This window comes from Salvelinus sp. IW2-2015, linkage group LG27 (assembly GCF_002910315.2).
Source record: "Salvelinus sp. IW2-2015 linkage group LG27, ASM291031v2, whole genome shotgun sequence".
NCBI lineage: Eukaryota > Metazoa > Chordata > Actinopteri > Salmoniformes > Salmonidae > Salvelinus > Salvelinus sp. IW2-2015.
The window spans coordinates 24,209,653-24,227,297 of NC_036867.1; the positions used below are offsets into that span (position 1 = coordinate 24,209,653).

At 45.8% G+C, this 17,645-nt stretch overlaps 1 protein-coding gene across 1 annotated transcript in view; it reads right to left on the reverse strand.

Annotated features, from left to right (window-relative positions):
* Positions 1 to 2,608: 2,608 nt before the first annotated feature.
* Positions 2,609 to 17,645, reverse strand: part of LOC139023118 (uncharacterized) — a 48,402-nt gene continuing 33,365 nt past the window's right edge. The window contains exons 3-7 of the mRNA XM_070435524.1: positions 17,356 to 17,639; positions 14,039 to 14,216; positions 12,983 to 13,866; positions 8,590 to 12,797; positions 2,609 to 7,834 (exon numbers count right to left, since the gene is read on the reverse strand). Coding sequence (XP_070291625.1) covers positions 7,800 to 7,834; positions 8,590 to 12,797; positions 12,983 to 13,866; positions 14,039 to 14,216; positions 17,356 to 17,639 — 5,589 coding nt within the window. The 3' untranslated portion in view covers positions 2,609 to 7,799. The remainder of the gene's footprint in view (positions 7,835 to 8,589; positions 12,798 to 12,982; positions 13,867 to 14,038; positions 14,217 to 17,355; positions 17,640 to 17,645) is intronic.

Below are 17,645 nucleotides of genomic sequence, written 5' to 3' on the forward strand. Positions count from 1 at the left end.
ATGTCATGATTAGGTAGTGAACAAAAACACACTAATCACTTTCATAAATTCTTTAAACAATAAAAGCTAATTTACCAACATTTCTGAAAATGTATATTTTATTGAACCTTTATTTAACTAGGCAAGTCAGTTAAGAACAAATTCTTATTTACAATGACGGCCTACCAAAAGGCTTCTTGCAGGGACGGGGGCTGGGATAAAATAAATAAATAATAATAATTATATATATATATATATATAGGACAAAACACACATCACAACAAGAGAGACACCACAACACTACATAAAGAGAGACATAGCATGGCAGCAACACATGAAAACACAGCATGGTAGCAACACAACCTGACAACAACATGGTAGCAACATAACACGGCAGCAGCACAACATGGTAGCAGCACAAAACATCGTACAAACATTATTGGGCACAGACAACAGCACAAAGGGCAAGAAGAGATGGAGATAAAACAGTCCAGTTTGAGTGTTTATATATGGCGTTTTGGAATGAAACTCTTCATATATATATTTCCTGGTATATGGGATTACTCAATGAAGTACCAGATGTACTACTGGTTTTCCATTAAGCCTCTATTGATTTCCATTTGTCTGTGTGAACGCACACTGCACTCAGTTTACTCATCCTATTGCCCCATAACATGACAACTTTACTATCCTGTAACTAGCTTGGTTTTTATGAAGTCACACTGTTAAGCTGACACTATAGATAGAATATGGTAAGAATTGGTACGTCAACATGAATGGAAGATACACAACAGTTCATTATTTGTTAACCTTTTGAAGACAGGACAATCCGTTCATGGTAAGATGAGTCAATCCCAGGGAGGGAAGGACACCACATGAGAATGCCTGAACAAGAGGAAATAACAAACATCATTGTTATATTTGGACGTTCAAATGCTGTTCATATGCCAACGAGGCTAGCTTTGATCATGTGCGCATCCCAAATGGCACCCTATTACCTAATGTGCACTACTACTTTGGGCCCTTGTCAAAAAGTACTTATGGGTTCTAAAATGGAAGAGTACAGGCAGGCCTACGTCGCTGACCCTGTTTGAATAGACCTGTTGTTCTTCTATAGCTGAAGTACAGCACCATGCAGAGCTACTAGACCAGTTATATACTGTACCTTGTCCAGCACCATGGACAGATTCAATCACGGCCTACCTTCAAGGAACCATGTAGGGTAGGTTCTTTAGGTTCTCTCCTTGCTTGAAATGTGTCAGCCAAATATCTCACTATTTTCACCTGCTGTACTTTTATTATACTGTCCAAGTCATTTTCATCACTATATGTTGGCTAAACATTGAAATGATTGACATGTCACTATTGCTGTTACTTGCTAGGCATATTAGGTTTTGTCATGGCTGGTGGGTTGGGGGCAATTGTAACGCGTTGTTAAAATGACCCTGAGCCAAGCAGCCAAGTTATGATTTGTATTTTATTTCAACTTTAGGATTTTATGTATTCTACATGAATTATACAAAAACGAACTTTAAATAGCCGTGGGTTCCTGTGGAGTGCTAAATAACTTGTAAACTAATATAATTTGGTCACCATCAGACTATTCAGATGTTTTGAGAGGAACCAAATGACCATGCAAAAACAGGGCTGTTACTGTAAATGTTTGTTACATACATAAAAATAATTATATTTTAGGCTAAAACCATTCCATATGTCTTTGATAATATGATCATTCATAAACATGAATGCTTCTGAAGTTAAGTGAATGTATCGGTTTCTTTTTTAGTTGTTACCTTTGACCTCAGCTACATTTACAATTGTCCCTGGCACATACAGGGGCAAATGTAATGTCCAGACTTTTTGGATTAAAATCAGTATTGTGATCCAAATGTCAGACATATAAATGGTTAGGAGACAGATGTAAGTTACTTACATAAAACAATGACTGGTCTAGTTCAAGTGGTCTCTGAGCAATAGAGTAAAATACAATTGCCCCGTCTCCCCTAGTTTGCACTGCCAGAATAGTGTAGTTTAGAATATTTGAGATAAAACAGATAAAAATGTATCTTGAATTCATCATGAATACATCTGTAGGATTCACTYACTGTCTCTTTGTACTGAAACCAAATAGACTGTACATATACATATTTCTCCAGTGATATTAGCACTAGAAGTGCCAAGGCCTTCATTTTGACTGCCTTCTGTTCTAGACTAAATGCCAAAACGCTACTTTTTCAAATCCTCCTGCAGAGTCACTTGCAGGTAAGATATTTGGATTTCTATAGTATCAGAAAGAACAGATTTGGAGGTTTTCAAAACACTTACTGTACCTTTGTAAGATATGAGCTCTATTTCAAAATATCACATTTTCCAAGAATAACCTTGCAGCAGATCACCCACAGTAATATAAACTAATGAAAATGCTATTGTGTTCTTTGAAATATATATTTTTTTCGTATTCTAATGTTACCCAAGACCTTCATTAACACAACCAAAAGATAATTTTCCCGATAGCATATATTAAATCTATTTATTATACTGTTAAAATGTTACAGTCAAAATGGCTGCTCATTGGCGTAGTAAGGGGCTAGCGAGGCCCAGAAGTGTTAATACAAAACAGAGGCATAGCTTACGTGCAAAGTTTATTTAATAATCTGCAATGTTATACAACAGAAGCACACTATGACTGTATGTATGCTCATTTTTAACGATCATACCATGAATACAGACAAACATGTGCCTTTAAACACAGAGATCCCTTTTTAGAATAATCAAAAAAATACCTTGCTTTCATTTTAAATACTTGCCGTAAAAATTTGAAAATAAAATATGCATTATATGAAATATGTAACGGCTGCTTATCAGGTATACTATAGTACCAAATGCAATTATATGCAAATACCTTTCTCTCCATAACATCTGACGCATCACATGCAAGAACAAACAAAAAAATGGATGCCTGTATGCGTCTACAAAAAAAGATGTAAAGACGGTATGAAATTAGAAAATATCACAGCAAGATGTGCAACAATAGTCTATGCTATAAATACCTTGCAGTACAAAAGGTCTATTACAATGTCCACATAACTATAGTCCACCTGGAACCTAGCCTAGAGTTACAGGGAAGGACAGAGTGTTGGTAGTGTAAACCATAGAACTAGAATAAATTTGAAGTAAAATTATTCTTAGAATTAGAATCATTCTAATTCTAGGGTATCAACATTATCCTGTGCTTGATATCAGGACTCCAGTATCACAAACTTAAGCTCAAACTGACTTCCTGCTTATGCATGTCTTGAACCAGATCAAGTAACATTCATCCATACCATGTAACTTCAAACAAGGGGTAAAGAAAATAGCAGTATGTTTGTAGCAAGCAGACAAAAATGTTTTTTTTAATGTTAAGTCTTTATACACAGAAAACTGTTTTGGTTCAGAACTAMATCTTTCAACCAGTACTGGTTGACTTGCATTTAGGCTTATGTAATATGCAAGTCAGTTATTTTAACAAAAACATCAAGGTGTATAACAATTAGAAGTAAATTCAAAAGTGAAGAATTCTTTGCCAGCTTACAAGGCGTTTGATATGTTCAACGCTTACATTTATCAGGTTCATGAATTTACGTTTTACAGTTTATATCAGAAAAGTTATTTCAAAAATATATATTTTTGATTTCCAAAATACCTAAAAATGGTCTTATCCATATACAATTAACAATGAATTACAACATGTCCAGTTGAAATGAAGAAATTAGCTTAGTTACAGTAGATAAATTGTACGTGTTGAACACAAATAAACATTGGGTACATCCCAAATGGTACCCTATATCCTAAATAGTGCACTAATATTGACTTTTTCCACAGAAACAGAAATGTGTACAAGGCACACTGAGATGTTACGTCTGTCTATCATTCATTGCAACACCAAATTCATTAGTTACAAAAAAATATATATTCACATTGACTTATGTGAGCAAATGAAATTGCAAGGTTAATTATAAACCTTTAACATTTGAAAATATATTTAAAATATACTTTTTTATTTTGTACAGTATGAGGTGTGATTAACAAACATAAATACATTTGTGAAATGAAATGCTGCTACGATTGCTGATGCTGAAAAAACAAACTCTAACCTGTCACACCACCCTGACACAGTCTTGACGCACCCTGACACAGTCTTGACACACTTTGGCACAGTCATGTTGGGGGTGTGGCACTGTAAATATAATGTAACGGTCCTCACATTCACCCCTGAGGGATACCACCAATGCAAAACCACCAGCAACTCACAGACAGGTGACCAATAACATTACTAAGCAGTGCAACCCCTGGTACTCTTAGTACCAAATGGTACAGATTTAACACATGGATGTGTAATGAGATCAATTTCTTAGGCCCCATCCCAAATGGACCCCTAGACTGTAMTGCATCTAAGGGTCGTTCTGGGATTGGGCCTTTAATACACAGGCTCTCGGCTGCTCACCCAAAGCAGCCCCAAGAGAAGCCCTGTGCAACAACAGTATTGCTCTGAGTGACAAACACCACAGTGTTATATACAGTTGAAGTTAGAAGTTTACATACACTTAGGTTGGAGTCATTAAAACTCATTTTTCAACCACTCCACAAATTTCTTGTTAACAAACTATAGTTTTGGCAAGTTGGTTAGGACATCTACTTTGTGCATGACAAGTCATTTTTCCAACAATTTTTACAAATTATTTCACTTAGAATTTACTGTATTACAATTCCAGTGTGTCATAAGTTTACATACACAATGTTGACTGTGCCTTTAAACAGCTTGGAAAATTGCCGAAAATGATGTCATGGCTTTAGAAGCTTCTGATAGGCTAATTGACATCATTTGAGTCAATTGGAGGTGTACCTGTGGATGTATTTCAAGGGCTACCTTCAAACTCAGTGCCTCCTTATGTGACATGATGGAAAAATCAAAAGAAATCAGCCAGGACCTCAGAAAAATAATTGGAGACCTCCACAAATCTGGTTCATCCTTGGGAGAAATTTCCAAACACCTGAAGGCACCACGTTCATCTGTACAAACAATAGTACGCAAGTATAAACACCATGGGACCACGCAGCCGTCATATCGCTCAGGAAGGAGACGTGTTCTGTCTCCTAGAGATGAACGTACTTTGGTGCGAAAAGTGCAAATCAATCCCAGAACAACAGTAAAGGACCTTGTGAAGATGCTGGAGGAAACAGGTACAAAACTATCTATATCCACAGTAAAACAAGTCTTATAATCGACATAACCTGAAAGGCTGCTCAGCAAAGAAGAAGCCACTGCTCCAAAACTGCCATAAAAAAGCCAGACTARGGTTTGCAACTGCACATGGGGACAAATATCATACTTTTTGGAGAAATGTTCTCTGGTCTGATGAAACAAAAATAGAACTGTTTGGCCATAATGACCATTGTTATGTTTGGAGGAAAAAGGGGAGGCTTGCAAGCCGAAGAACACCATCCCAACTGTGAAGCACGGGGGTGGCAGCATCATGTTGTGGGGGTGCTTTTCTGCAGGAGGGTCTGGTGCACTTCACAAAATATATGGCATCATGAGGCAGGAAAATTATATGGATATATTGAAGCAACATCTCAAGACAGGAAGGTCATGATGTTACAGCTTGGTCGCAAATAGGTCTTCCAAATGGACAATGACCCCAAGCATACTTCCAAAGTTGTGGCAAGATGGCTTAAGGACAACWAAGTCAAGGTATTGGAGTGGCCATCACAAACCCCTGACCCTCTACAAACCTGACTCAGTTACACCAGCTGTGAGGAGGAATGGGCCAAAATTCACCCAACTAATTGTGGGAAGCTTGTGGAAGGCTACCTGAAACGTTTGACCCAAGTTCAACAATTTAAAGGCAATGCTACCAAATACTAATTGAGTGTATGTAAACTTCTGACCCACTGGGAATGTGATGAAAGAAATAAAAGCTGAAATAAATCATTATCTCTACTATTATTCTGACATTTCACATTCTTAAAATAAAGTGGTGATCCTAACTGACCTAAAACAGGGAATTCTTACTCMGATTAAATATCAGGAATTGTGAAAAACTGAGTTTAAATGCATTTGGCTAAGGTGTATGTAAACTTCCGACTTCAACTGTAAACATTTACCCTGGCCCCAGATCTGTTTTGCTGTCACGCCAACGGTCACGGCAATTTCCATATAGGAGTTGGCAAAAACAAGTCTGGGACCAGGCTATTCTCAATCTGATCCAGCCTGACATATAAGTACATTCTCAGGCCTCACAGCCAAGCCACAAACACACAAGTGTAGAGAACAGGAGAGATGTATCAATTGGTAATTACATCTCAAGAGTATAGCTTCAAAATCAGATTCTTCTTTGACATATACACAGAGTATACCAAGCATTAGGAACACCTTCCTAATATTGAGTTGCACCCCCTTTTGCCCTCAGAACAGACTCAATTCGTCGGGGCATGGACTATATAAGGTGTTGAAAGTGTTCCAAAGGGATGCTGGCCCATGTTGACTCCAATGCTTCCCACAGTTGTGTCAAGTTGGCTGGATCTCCACTGGGTGGTGAATTGTTCTTGACACACATGGGAAACTATTGAAAAACCCAGCAGTGTTGCAGTTCTTGACGCAAACTGGTGCGCCTGGCACATACTGCCATACCCCCGTTCAAAGGCACTTAAATGTTTTGTCTTGCCCATTCACCTTCTGAATGGTATACATTCCATGTCTCAATTGTCTCAAGGCTTAAACATCCTTCTTTAACCATTCTCCTCCCCTTCATCTACTCTAATTGAAGTGGATTTAACAAGTGCCATCAATAAGGGATCATAACCTTCACCTGGATTCACCTGGTCAGTCTATGTCATGGAAAGTGCAATTGTTCTTAATGTTTTGTATACTCAGTGTAAGTTCCAACACAGGTAAGAAAATATACAGTTTTTCAGCAACAAACATCACAAAAGTCTGTTGGAACAAAACCTTAAGCCTCAATTATTATTTACATTTGGTGTACGTAGGTAACACTGATTGTAACACGAGACATTTGTCTTATTGTGGTTTCGTCTTAAAGTATTTGTTTGTGATTGAAAAGCATAAGCACTTCTTTACATTCATAGGAACCACAGTGCTGTTGTATTGGGAGACAGTCGATGGCAGACATGTAATTCCAAGAAAACCAAAMCCGCATTCCAAATGGCACCCTATTCCCTATACAGTGTACTACATTTGACCGGGACCCTAGTCAAAAGTAGTACACTATAAAGGTAATAGGCTGCCATTTGGGATGCAAAAAAACAACACAAAAACAAAATACCAGACAGGACAGGGTAGGAGAATCACCCCGTTAAGCAACAGTGGTTGGCTCATGACTGGAAGCGTCTGGAAGGAGAGGAAGATGGTGAAGAGGAGGATGTGGAGTGTGAGTAGAAGGATGAAGGCCAGAGGACAGATGGGTCCCAGTAATTGTCTTGTTTGGCAGTCGGGAGGCCATTGGAGCACCAGGTCAGAGTCAGGCAGGCATATTATGGACTGTTGCTGTTGCTTTAAAAATGCTTGTATTGGTGAAAAGGGGGCACAGTGGTTGGGGGGGGGGGGGTCATTGAGTGAGATTAAGTTTCGTCCTTATTCCCTATATAGTGCAGTACTTTTAACCAGTCCCCATAGAGCTCTGTTCAAAAGAACTATATAGGCATTAACCAAGGCATTGATTGGAAAGTTGACGGACGGATGGGCGGACGGACGGACGGACGGAGCGGTGATCAAAGACGATTTCCCCCCAGATGTCGAAGGTATTCGTAGAGGTCAGAGGTTACACTCTCTCCACTCGACTAGGYTCATAGGAGTCTGAGGAGAAACAAATGACATCAATCACAATCCAGTCAGACATTCATGATGATATTCCATATACAGTAATGAGGGAAATCCTTACTGCCAGTCTGTCTGTGCGATCAAGCCAATTCTTGGTCACTCGTTATCATGCCAAACTGGCCGAGCACAAACAGATCTGGGACCGGACTAGGGAAATCCATCTTATCTCTAAAACAATGTTTCAGTAAGTCCCAGTGTCTGTGGATTCCCAGCTCACACAATGGTTTGGCTTGTCCTTCCCTCCCTTCTTCCATCCACACCCGCTAAACCAACCCCATGAAAAGCTCTATCGTACAGCTGGGATAACTGCTAGGTTCTGGAGTGGTTTACCCCCCCCCCCTCTATAAAAACACCTAAATTGTCCATTTGGGTCAAAATGTCACAAACCCAACAAGAGCAGAGTTTGCATCCCTACTTGTTAATCTGACAATGTTCTTAGTGCATTTTCCAGCAGTATGTATATAAAATATTTTCTAAATTCCATCCTGATCCTTCATGATACGCTAGGATGATAGCTCCCTCTTGTGATAAACATGATCAAATGAAACTTTAAATAAAACAGGAGATAAAGAGTTTTACACAAAGATGAAGTATACAAAGTACTAAACATACATGTGTATATTGTAGATTTTGTGATTATTTTCCCCCAGTGTATGAAAAGTCCTATATAAATATGTAACAGTTACATGTATTATTGTTAAAGGCTTGTGTGTGTGTGTCCATGTTCCTACCTGAGAGCAGCTCGTCCTCCTCTAGGGTTGTAGAGGAGCCACAGGAAGAGACACTGAAGCTCAGGGGAAAGGTGATCTCTCTTTTGGCCACCGTGCCGCTGCGAGGCATGGGGACAGGCTTGGGGAGGAGAGGAGGTTTCACTGACCTGGACACCGGCTCTGGCCGAACCTCCTGTTGCTGTTTTTTATCTGACTTTTCACTCCTCTCCTCCTCTCTTTCCACCTCTGGCTCTTTCTCTTCCTCCTCCACTTGCCTCTCTGTTTTCTCCTCCTCCTCTGGTTCTTTCTCCCCCTCCTGCACTTCTCTTTCCTCTTCCTCCTGACTCCGTCTTTTCTCCTCCTCCATTCTCACCTTTAGCTCTTTCCCCACCTCGATTGTCAACTCTTGCTCTTTCTCCTCTATTTTCAACTCCTCCTCCAGTTCTTTCTCCTCTCCCGACACTATCCTCTCATCTTCTCGCTTGTCTGCCCTGTCTATCTCTTTCCCCTCCGGCTCTGACTCTATCCTCAACTCTTCCTCTTCCATCTCTTCTCTCTCTCCTTGGCTCATCCCCTCATCTTTGTCCTGCTCAGCCTCTACCTGTACTACTCCCACTACCTCTGTCTCTGTCTCCTGCGCTGGCTCTCCTGAGTCTAAACTCCTGATAAGCACGCAGGAGACTGAGAACACCTCATCCAAGTGGACCGTACCCTTTGTGCAGCCTGGCGACATCGAGGATGAGAGCCTGGGGGAGGCACCACCAACGTGCCCCTTCCTCTCCCCTCCTCCACCCACACTCAGCAAGCTAAGGGCCAGCTCCTCGTCTGGGGTCACAGGCAGAGACAAGGGGAGGCTGCTAGGGGGAAACTCTGGCAGGTCCAGCATCATGGAGGGGTGGCATAATCTCTCTCTGTCTCCTCCATCATGTTTGTCCTCACATACTGATAAGCTGTCATCCTTACTGGGTCCTCCTCTTGTCTCCTCCTCTTGTTCTATCGTCTCCTCTTCCAAGGTAACCACGGATACCCGTACCTTCATCACTTGCTCGTACCCTCTTCTCACATGCTTTGTATCTCTGTCTTCGTCTGGACTGTGCTTCAGTTTTTCTCCTATTAGAGTTTCATTCTCTGGGTTGTCTCTGTGCTCCTCTGCTTTCTGTTCGACCCCGCCTAGTGATTCCACAGCATGTGCTCCTTCTGGACTGAGTTCCTTGGTCTCTATCTCAGTCTCTGTGTTGTCTCTGCGCTCCTGTGTTTCACCTATGACAGTTTCTCCCTCATCCTCTCTGTACTCCTGCCTGTCCTCCTCTCTCTCCTCTACAACCCCCTGCAGTGACACCTCCTCTCTCTGCTCCTCCTCAACCCCCTGCAGTGACTCCTCCTCCTCTCTCTGCTCCTCCTCTCTCACCTGGACCATCCCCCGCAGTGAATCCGGGGCTACGTCTATCCCCAATATCCTGGCTGCTCTCTGCTCCATTGTCTCGTTCTCAGGGATCCCKTTGGCACACTTCACCTCATATAGATTACTCAGGTCCTCTGTGGGCATGGTGTTTGCCTTCTCCTTGATCAGCAGGGTCTCCAGGTGTCTATCTGCCAACGTCGCCTCATTACGCCAACTCAGAGGATCGGAGCTGATGCTGTATCTGTAGTCGTCATCCTCAAACGCAAGCGCTGCCTCCCTAGTCAATCTGCCGATGTGTGGTGTCCCCTGCGACCCTTCACCTCTGGGCGACCTGCTGTTCTCACTCCGGGCCCTGCGGATGTTCAGATTGGGCTCATGCCCCCTAAATCTGGGTGGCACGATGGGCACGTTATCCTTCTTTACCTTCCTCCCCCCCTCCACTACTTTAGTGGAGCCAAGCTCTTCCTTATTATTGCCATCACTGATGTGCACAACCTCAACCTGGTTGTTCTTGGCAAAAAAGTATCCGTCTCGGTTCTCCCTTGATAGCTGTACATTCGGACATAGTTCATTGTGGTCTAATGGTGTGATCAGTGTGAATGGGCGGCCACAATGCTGGCCCCGCTCTACGGTGCCTCCAGGGACCTCAGTGGAGACGGTGAGCCCCACGTCCCTCAGTAGAGACTCCTTGGCGACGGAAATGTCCTGCTCCTGCCTGTAAGTCAGTCTGGAGTCATAGGTTACCCTGGGGTCATTGTGGGAGTTGTAATCTTTGAAGCCAGTGGACTCTGTTAGGGTGGCAGTGGGAACCATGTCCTCTCTCTTCAGTCTGAGGATGCTAGTTCTGCTCTGGGGCTGGGGCCTGGAGAAAGCACTCCTCACCTCCCTGTAGTCGGGGTCAATGGTAGAGCCAGGGCCCCAGCTGTCTAGCCTTGGCATGATGGTAGGGATGTTGTTGTTGGGTTTGTTATTCAGGGGCTGGTCTGGAAGGCTAACTGTCTCCCTCTCAGGGTCCAGATGTGGAGGGGCTATGTGCTGATGTTGTTGTTGTTGTTGTTGTTGTTGCGTGTCTTCCCCGCTCAGCTCCATGATGGTCCTGTAGACCTCGTCCAGGTCGTCTATACACTGGTCGACACTGGGTCTCCTGGGCTGGACCTTCATTTTCTTCTGGACCTGGTCTACATCTACGCCTGCAGCCTTGTTGAAACTCTCCAGCTCCTCAATGGCGTCCCACGGCCGCCGGCTCACCGGCTTCAGCAGGAACTGGCCGAAAGCCACCTGGCCCTGGATGTTAGCGTTGGCACTGACTGGGGGTTTGGTGGTGTTGGAGGTGGTAGTACCAGTCTTCCTGGATGTGGAGGTCTGTTGGTTTCTCCACTCCCCAGGCACAGGGGGTGGAGGCTGGGGCGGGAGTGACAGGGGCTGGGCCGGGCTGATACTGAGACAGGAGAAGGCGCTGTTGCTGGACGGGTGGAGGTTCTTCTGGCCCTTCATGGGATAGTCCACACCGTACGAGCCGGAGCTGCAGTCGGTACCTGCACCGCTGTCCATGGTGGTATCGGAGGCTGGGTGGCCTGTCTCCTGCCCCCCCTGTCCTCCCTGACCCTGTCCTCCAGGGGAACTCTGAAGCTGACCTGTCCCCCCAGTACCCCCAGGACCCTTCACTGCTACGGGTGAGCTGGTCTGGGTCTCTTGGTTCCTGTACTGGTCCCCGGGCCAGGAGCCGGCGTAGCACAGCTCCTTGTCAGCACTGGCCTGGAGTGACCAGGCGTCTACTATCTCCTTCCTCAGAGGACCCTTCCTGGTGCTTCTCATTGAGGTGAAGCTGCTGGTGTGGGAGGGGGGTTTGAGACCCATGTCTGATAACGACTTGCTACAGAGGCTTTGGCTGTTCTCTGATTTGGATTGGACCACAGTGTTTTGGTTGTCTACTGTGGCGATGACGCTCACGATTGGCAGAATACTTGGCAGACTGGCAGGCATATTCTCGTTATTGTTCTGGTCTGCTGCTGAGATTGAGTCTTTATTGGTTTGTTGCATGTGGATGGGGACAGACACCAGGCAGAATATGGTCTCACTGTGAGCCTTCCTCTTAGAGTTCCTGTTGAGGTTGTCTACTCCTGAGTCTCCTGGAACTATCTTCTTCACCTGTGTGATGGTTGTTTCCGAGAAGCCCTGATCTGAGCTGGAGCTGTGACACACTGGCGMAGCAGGAGCCGGTGGCTGGAAGGCAGAGGGACCACCTTGGTTTGGTTTAGGATTATACCTATTACAGTTTTGGGAAGTTGCTGCAGGGAAGTCATCTAGTGAGCCAGTCTCTTTGTGCAAATCACAGTGCTGTTGCTGTTGCCGCCACCTGTTATTGTTATTGTCATAGTCGCTAGGAGACCTCAGCGGCATGGGACTGGCCGGGTCTGGCGTGCTGGCAAGTGGCGGCGGGGCCCCCGTGGAAGCGGACGACAAAAAGGCACTGTCATCAGACGAGTGGTCTGACACGGTGACACCGGGAAGCTCGGAGGACGTGGAGTTACGGATGTGGCGGATCTTGTCGGCGTCCGTCGTGGAGTCGCCTCCGCCGCATGGAGACGAGTTTCCTCCCCCGGACACATGTCGGAGGCGTGGGTCGTCGAAGGGGATGTACTGGATGTCAGGACCCAGGACCGGCTGGTGCTGCTGCTCACTGTAGCCAGTGTAGTGCTGCTTTCTGTGGGGTGCACTCCTCTCTCTGTGAGGCMCCGGCCAGGACCCTCCTCCACCGGTGTGTCTGCTACCAAACCAGGGGTCTGGGGTCCCACGCATCTGCTGCTGCTGGTACATCTGGTGGTACCTGATGATAACACATGATCATTTATTTAACTTCTAAATTGTACATTGCATTTACATTAATTTGGTCATTTAGCAAATGTGTCTCTATAGCACTATTCATTACAGAACATAATGTCAAAGTGCCTCAATAGCAAATGAAAAAAAGCTATATAAAATCATGAGTAGGTAAGCTACATCATTTGTTACCTGTAGTTGACAGGGACCTCTCCATAGCCTCTGTGACCTCCATGGCTTCCTCTCATAGGTCGAGGAGCTCTCTTGGGGGGATACGATGGGGGAGGGATATACCCCGGAGGCTCCGTGCCAGACCCTCCATCCTGTGTATAATAGTCCAGCCTGGGGTCACCTATACTGGGGTGAGGAAGGGGGGTTCTGTCCCTGTCCTGGGGCTGGGGGGTTGATGCTGCTTCTGGGTCTCCTGAGAGCGTTTCGGAGCTCCCCCGGGTCTGCTGGTGAACCTCGTAGGACGGAGGTCGCAGGGGACGGCTGTACCTGACCTTTGGTACTTGAGAAGCCTGACTCACCTGGCTGACCTGGCTAGTCATACTCATCTGACTGGAGGGTCTGTTGTCATTCTCAGGCCACCTGTCGCTGTCCCCTACCCTGGCCTGGTTGTGGTTATATATGCTGTAAGGGTCATAATGAAACCCTGGGTGGCCGTTGACCCTCCTGTGCACGTCCTGCCCAGGCCCGGACCCAATAGACCCAGACATTTCCACGTACTGCAGGCTGTCCGGTTGCAGTATCTTGGGCAGAGACTGGGACTTCCCTTTGTTCCTGGGACCTATTACAACCATAGCACCATCCGGTGTGCGGAGGTGCCGCTGCTGCAGATTCTGCTCCTGAGCCTGCGACCACCTCTCGCCCTCGCTGTCCGAAAGCTGGCAGGAGAAGCTCACCACGGCGGGCCGCCACTCGTCCGTGCCCAGGCTCTGACACTTCCTGTCCACGGCGGTCATCCTCCACTGCTGCAGTGCTGCCTCTCTCTGCCTGGAGCGGGCCTGGGCCTGAGCTTGGGACTGGGCTGCCCGGCTCTGCTTCTCACGCTGCTGGCAGTCCTCTGGGGGCACCTAGACAGAGGACAGAACCACGATGGTCTTTGGCTCGTTCCCAAATGGCAACATAATCCCAATATAGTGCACTACTTTTTAGTGCACCCATGGGCTCTGGTCAAAGGTGGTATACTATAGAGGACTATTTCATTTTGAATTGTTAAACAATCACATCAAAGAATCAAATCACCTCCTGTCTCTGCTGCTGCTGCACCCCCTCTGTCCTCCTACAGGTACCACCTCCTCGGGGCTCTCTGAAGTCAGCGTAGTCCAGGAGAATGCTGAAGTCCTGGCCCCTCCTCCTCCAGTAGGACAAGTCTCTGGGGCCCCTGTGATGAGAATACACGCCTCTGGACCCCTCACAGAACCTAGAACACAGAACGCACAGTATCAGAACCTAGAACACACAAAACACACAGTATAACCTAGAACACAGAACAGACACAGGATTAGAACTTAAAACCAATGGTTCGCTCACGGACCATAGAACACACACAGGACACATCAGGAATAGTTCTCCAGTAGATGAATGTAATGACGTGTCTGTCGTTGAGCCCCTCTACCACTAGGGGGAGGTAGACCACCACAGACAGGCCACCACTAGACTACTAAAGTCAGTCTGCTACTGATAGTTCACTGTATCTGAAGACTTCATAACAGCATATCCGATTTGCAGAACAATACACTGCGTTTAATTATCATCATCTCTCTCTGCAAGCTCAAAATCTCCGTTTCTGGATATTCCTACTGAACATGTTAACGAACATGCACGTGTGTGCACCCTATGGACTGAGGGAGGCTGATTTTCCATCCATGATCTGATCTGCCCTTTTCATGTGATGTCAGTACAGGCAGGCGTGACCGTTAGGTAAGTTCCACTGCATCCCATAATATAGTATAGCCTAGTTAGCCAATCATCAGCGGATATTATCTGCACCTCCTAGTGGAAAGATTAGGAATGTTCCATATGTACATTCTAAAACTAAGCTAAAAACACCCCAGCAACAACAATTTCAAAGAGTGGCACATTTGATTATCTTACATTTTCAAATCAAATGCACTGTTTGGACTTGAGGCGAGGGTATGGGATATGCAGGTTGTATTATGTTGCCTAATATCATCAACGTATCCGTGGATTGTATTCCAGGTCAAATGACTGTTCTATAAGCAAACAGTACATACTTGAGTGGCATTGGGCACTGACATCATAGAATTACATATAGAATGAATGAAGCTATAGGATCTCTATGACTGATGTATGCTATTAACCATCCTGTATCTACAGAGCTATACAATACACAGGACTGGTACTGCAACTAAGGCTACTCGAGCTGACAAGAAGAAAGGCAGAGACGAAAGAGAAAATCCAACATTTTAACACTTTTAACACAAAAGGTTTCCATTGCATAACCCGTGAACTAACTTAAATATAGCAGCCAGCATCTCTTCCTCGCATAGCCTACATATTTAAATGCTGTGTGCATAAGGGAGGTTCTCTGTGTGGTGACTAAGAGTGAGGCTATCGATACGACGGGCAGACATCCCTATCTGTCTGGAAGCGTCCAAAATGGCACCCCATTCCCTATACAGTGCACTAATTTTGAACAGAGCTCTATGGACCCCCTTTACGTCCTGGTGAAAAGTAATGCACTATATAGGGATTTAAGGTGCCATTTGGGATGCTGATTCTGTCTGTAGAACTGGGCATGCTCAGACGGTGGTGCTGGGGTCTATCAGCAGTAGCAGCAGCTCAAGTCTGTTTACAACACAACTGTCCCATGTGGCAGATTAAGACTCCAGAACACATTACCCCAAAATCCCTGTCTACTGGCTTTATAGAGAAGAGGAGGGAGGGAGGCTAGAGCATAACCCCAACTCCCTGTCTACTGGCTTTATAGAGAAGAAGAGGGAGGGAGGCAAGAGCATAACCCCAACTCCCTGTCTAATGGCTTTATAGAGAAGAGGAGGGAGGGAGGCAAGAGCATTACCCCAACTCCCTGTCTACTGGCTTTATAGAGAAGAGGAGGGAGGGAGGCAAGAGCATTACCCCAACTCCCTGTCTACTGCTTTATAGAGAAGAGGAGGGAGGGAGGCTAGAGCAAACCCCAACTCCCTGTCTACTGGCTTTATAGAGAAGAGGAGGGATGGAGGCAAGAGCATTACCCCAACTCCCTGTCTACTGGCTTTATAGAGAAGAGGAGGGAGGCAAGAGCATTACCTCAACTCCCTGTCTACTGGCTTTATAGAGAAGAGGAGGAGGGAGGCTAGAGGCATAACCCCAACTCCCGTCTACTGGCTTTATAGAGAAGAGGAGGGAGGGAGGCAAGAGCATTACCCCAACTTCCTGTTTACTGGCTTTATAGAAAGAAGAGGAGGAGGGAGGCAAGAGCATAACCCCAACCCCTGTCTACTGGCTTTATAGAGAAGAGGAGGGGGAGGCAAGAGCATAACCCAACTCCCTGTCTACTGGCTTTATAGAGAAAGGAGGGAGGCAAGAGCATAACCCCAACTTCCTGTCTACTGGCTTTATAGAGAAGAGGAGGGAGGCAGAAGCATAACCCCAACTCCCTGTCTACTGGCTTTATAGAGAAGAGGAGGGAGGAGGCTAGAGCATAACCCCAACTCCCTGTCTACTGGCTTTATAGAGAAGAGGAGGGAGGGAGGCTAGAGCATAACCCCAACTCCCTGTTTACTGGCTTTAAGAGAAGAGGAGGGAGGCTAGAGCATAACCCCAACTCCCTGTCTACTGGCTTTATAGAGAAGAGGAGGGAGGAAAGAGCATAACCCCAACTCCCTGTCTACTGCTTTATAGAGAAGAGGAGGGAGGAGGCAAGAGCATTACCTCAACTCCCTGTCTACTGGCTTTATAGAGAAGAGGAGGGAGGCAAGAGCATAAGCCCCAACTCCCTGTCTACTGGCTTTATAGAGAAGAGGAGGAAGGCAAGAGCATAAACCCAACTCCCTGTCTACTGGCTTTATAGAGAAGAGGAGGGAGGGAGGCTAGAGCATAACCCCAACCCCTGTCTACTGGCTTTATAGAGAAGAGGAGGGAGCAAGAGCATAACCCCAACTCCCTGTCTACTGGCTTTATAGAGGGAGGGAGGGAGGGAGGGAGGGAGGGAGTTGGGGGGAAGAGGGGAACATTAGCCAAACTCCCTGTCTACTAGAGGGATAGGAATAGGGAGGAGGGAGGAGCATTACCAACTCCCTATCTACTGGCTTTATAGAGAAGAGGAGGGAGCGAGTTAGGGGAGGAGAAAAGCATTACCCAAACTCCCTGTTTACTGGCTTTATAAAGGTAGGTAGGTAGGGAGTTGGGGGGAGGACATTACACCAACTCCCTGTCTATTAGAAGGAGAGGAAAAGGGAGTGTGGGAGGGAGGGAGAGTGGGGAAAGGGAAGTAAGAGAGAAAGGGAGCAACCTCCCAATGCAGAACTTCTTGACTGACGGAGTCTACCTTTTCATGAATCTATTTGTTCCAAACAAGCTCTGTGCAGCAGACTCACCCGCTATCTGTCGTGAGAGAATCGCCCAAGGAGTGCGCGTCACCTTGGTTACCGCTGTCGGCTTCCCTCCTCTGTGGTTGGCTATTCCTGTCCCTCCCACCTTTGGTTGGGGCCGGTGGCTGGGGCCGCCTGCTGGTGCTGATGCTGTTGCTATACACATAGAGCCCTGGCCCAGACTGTATCTCATACCCGTTCACTGTTCCATGACCACTACCGGACCGGCTCTCTAAGATCTCCTGGCGACAGGAGGACGGGTCGCCGTAACGCTTGTTATCGTAGGAGGACGGGGG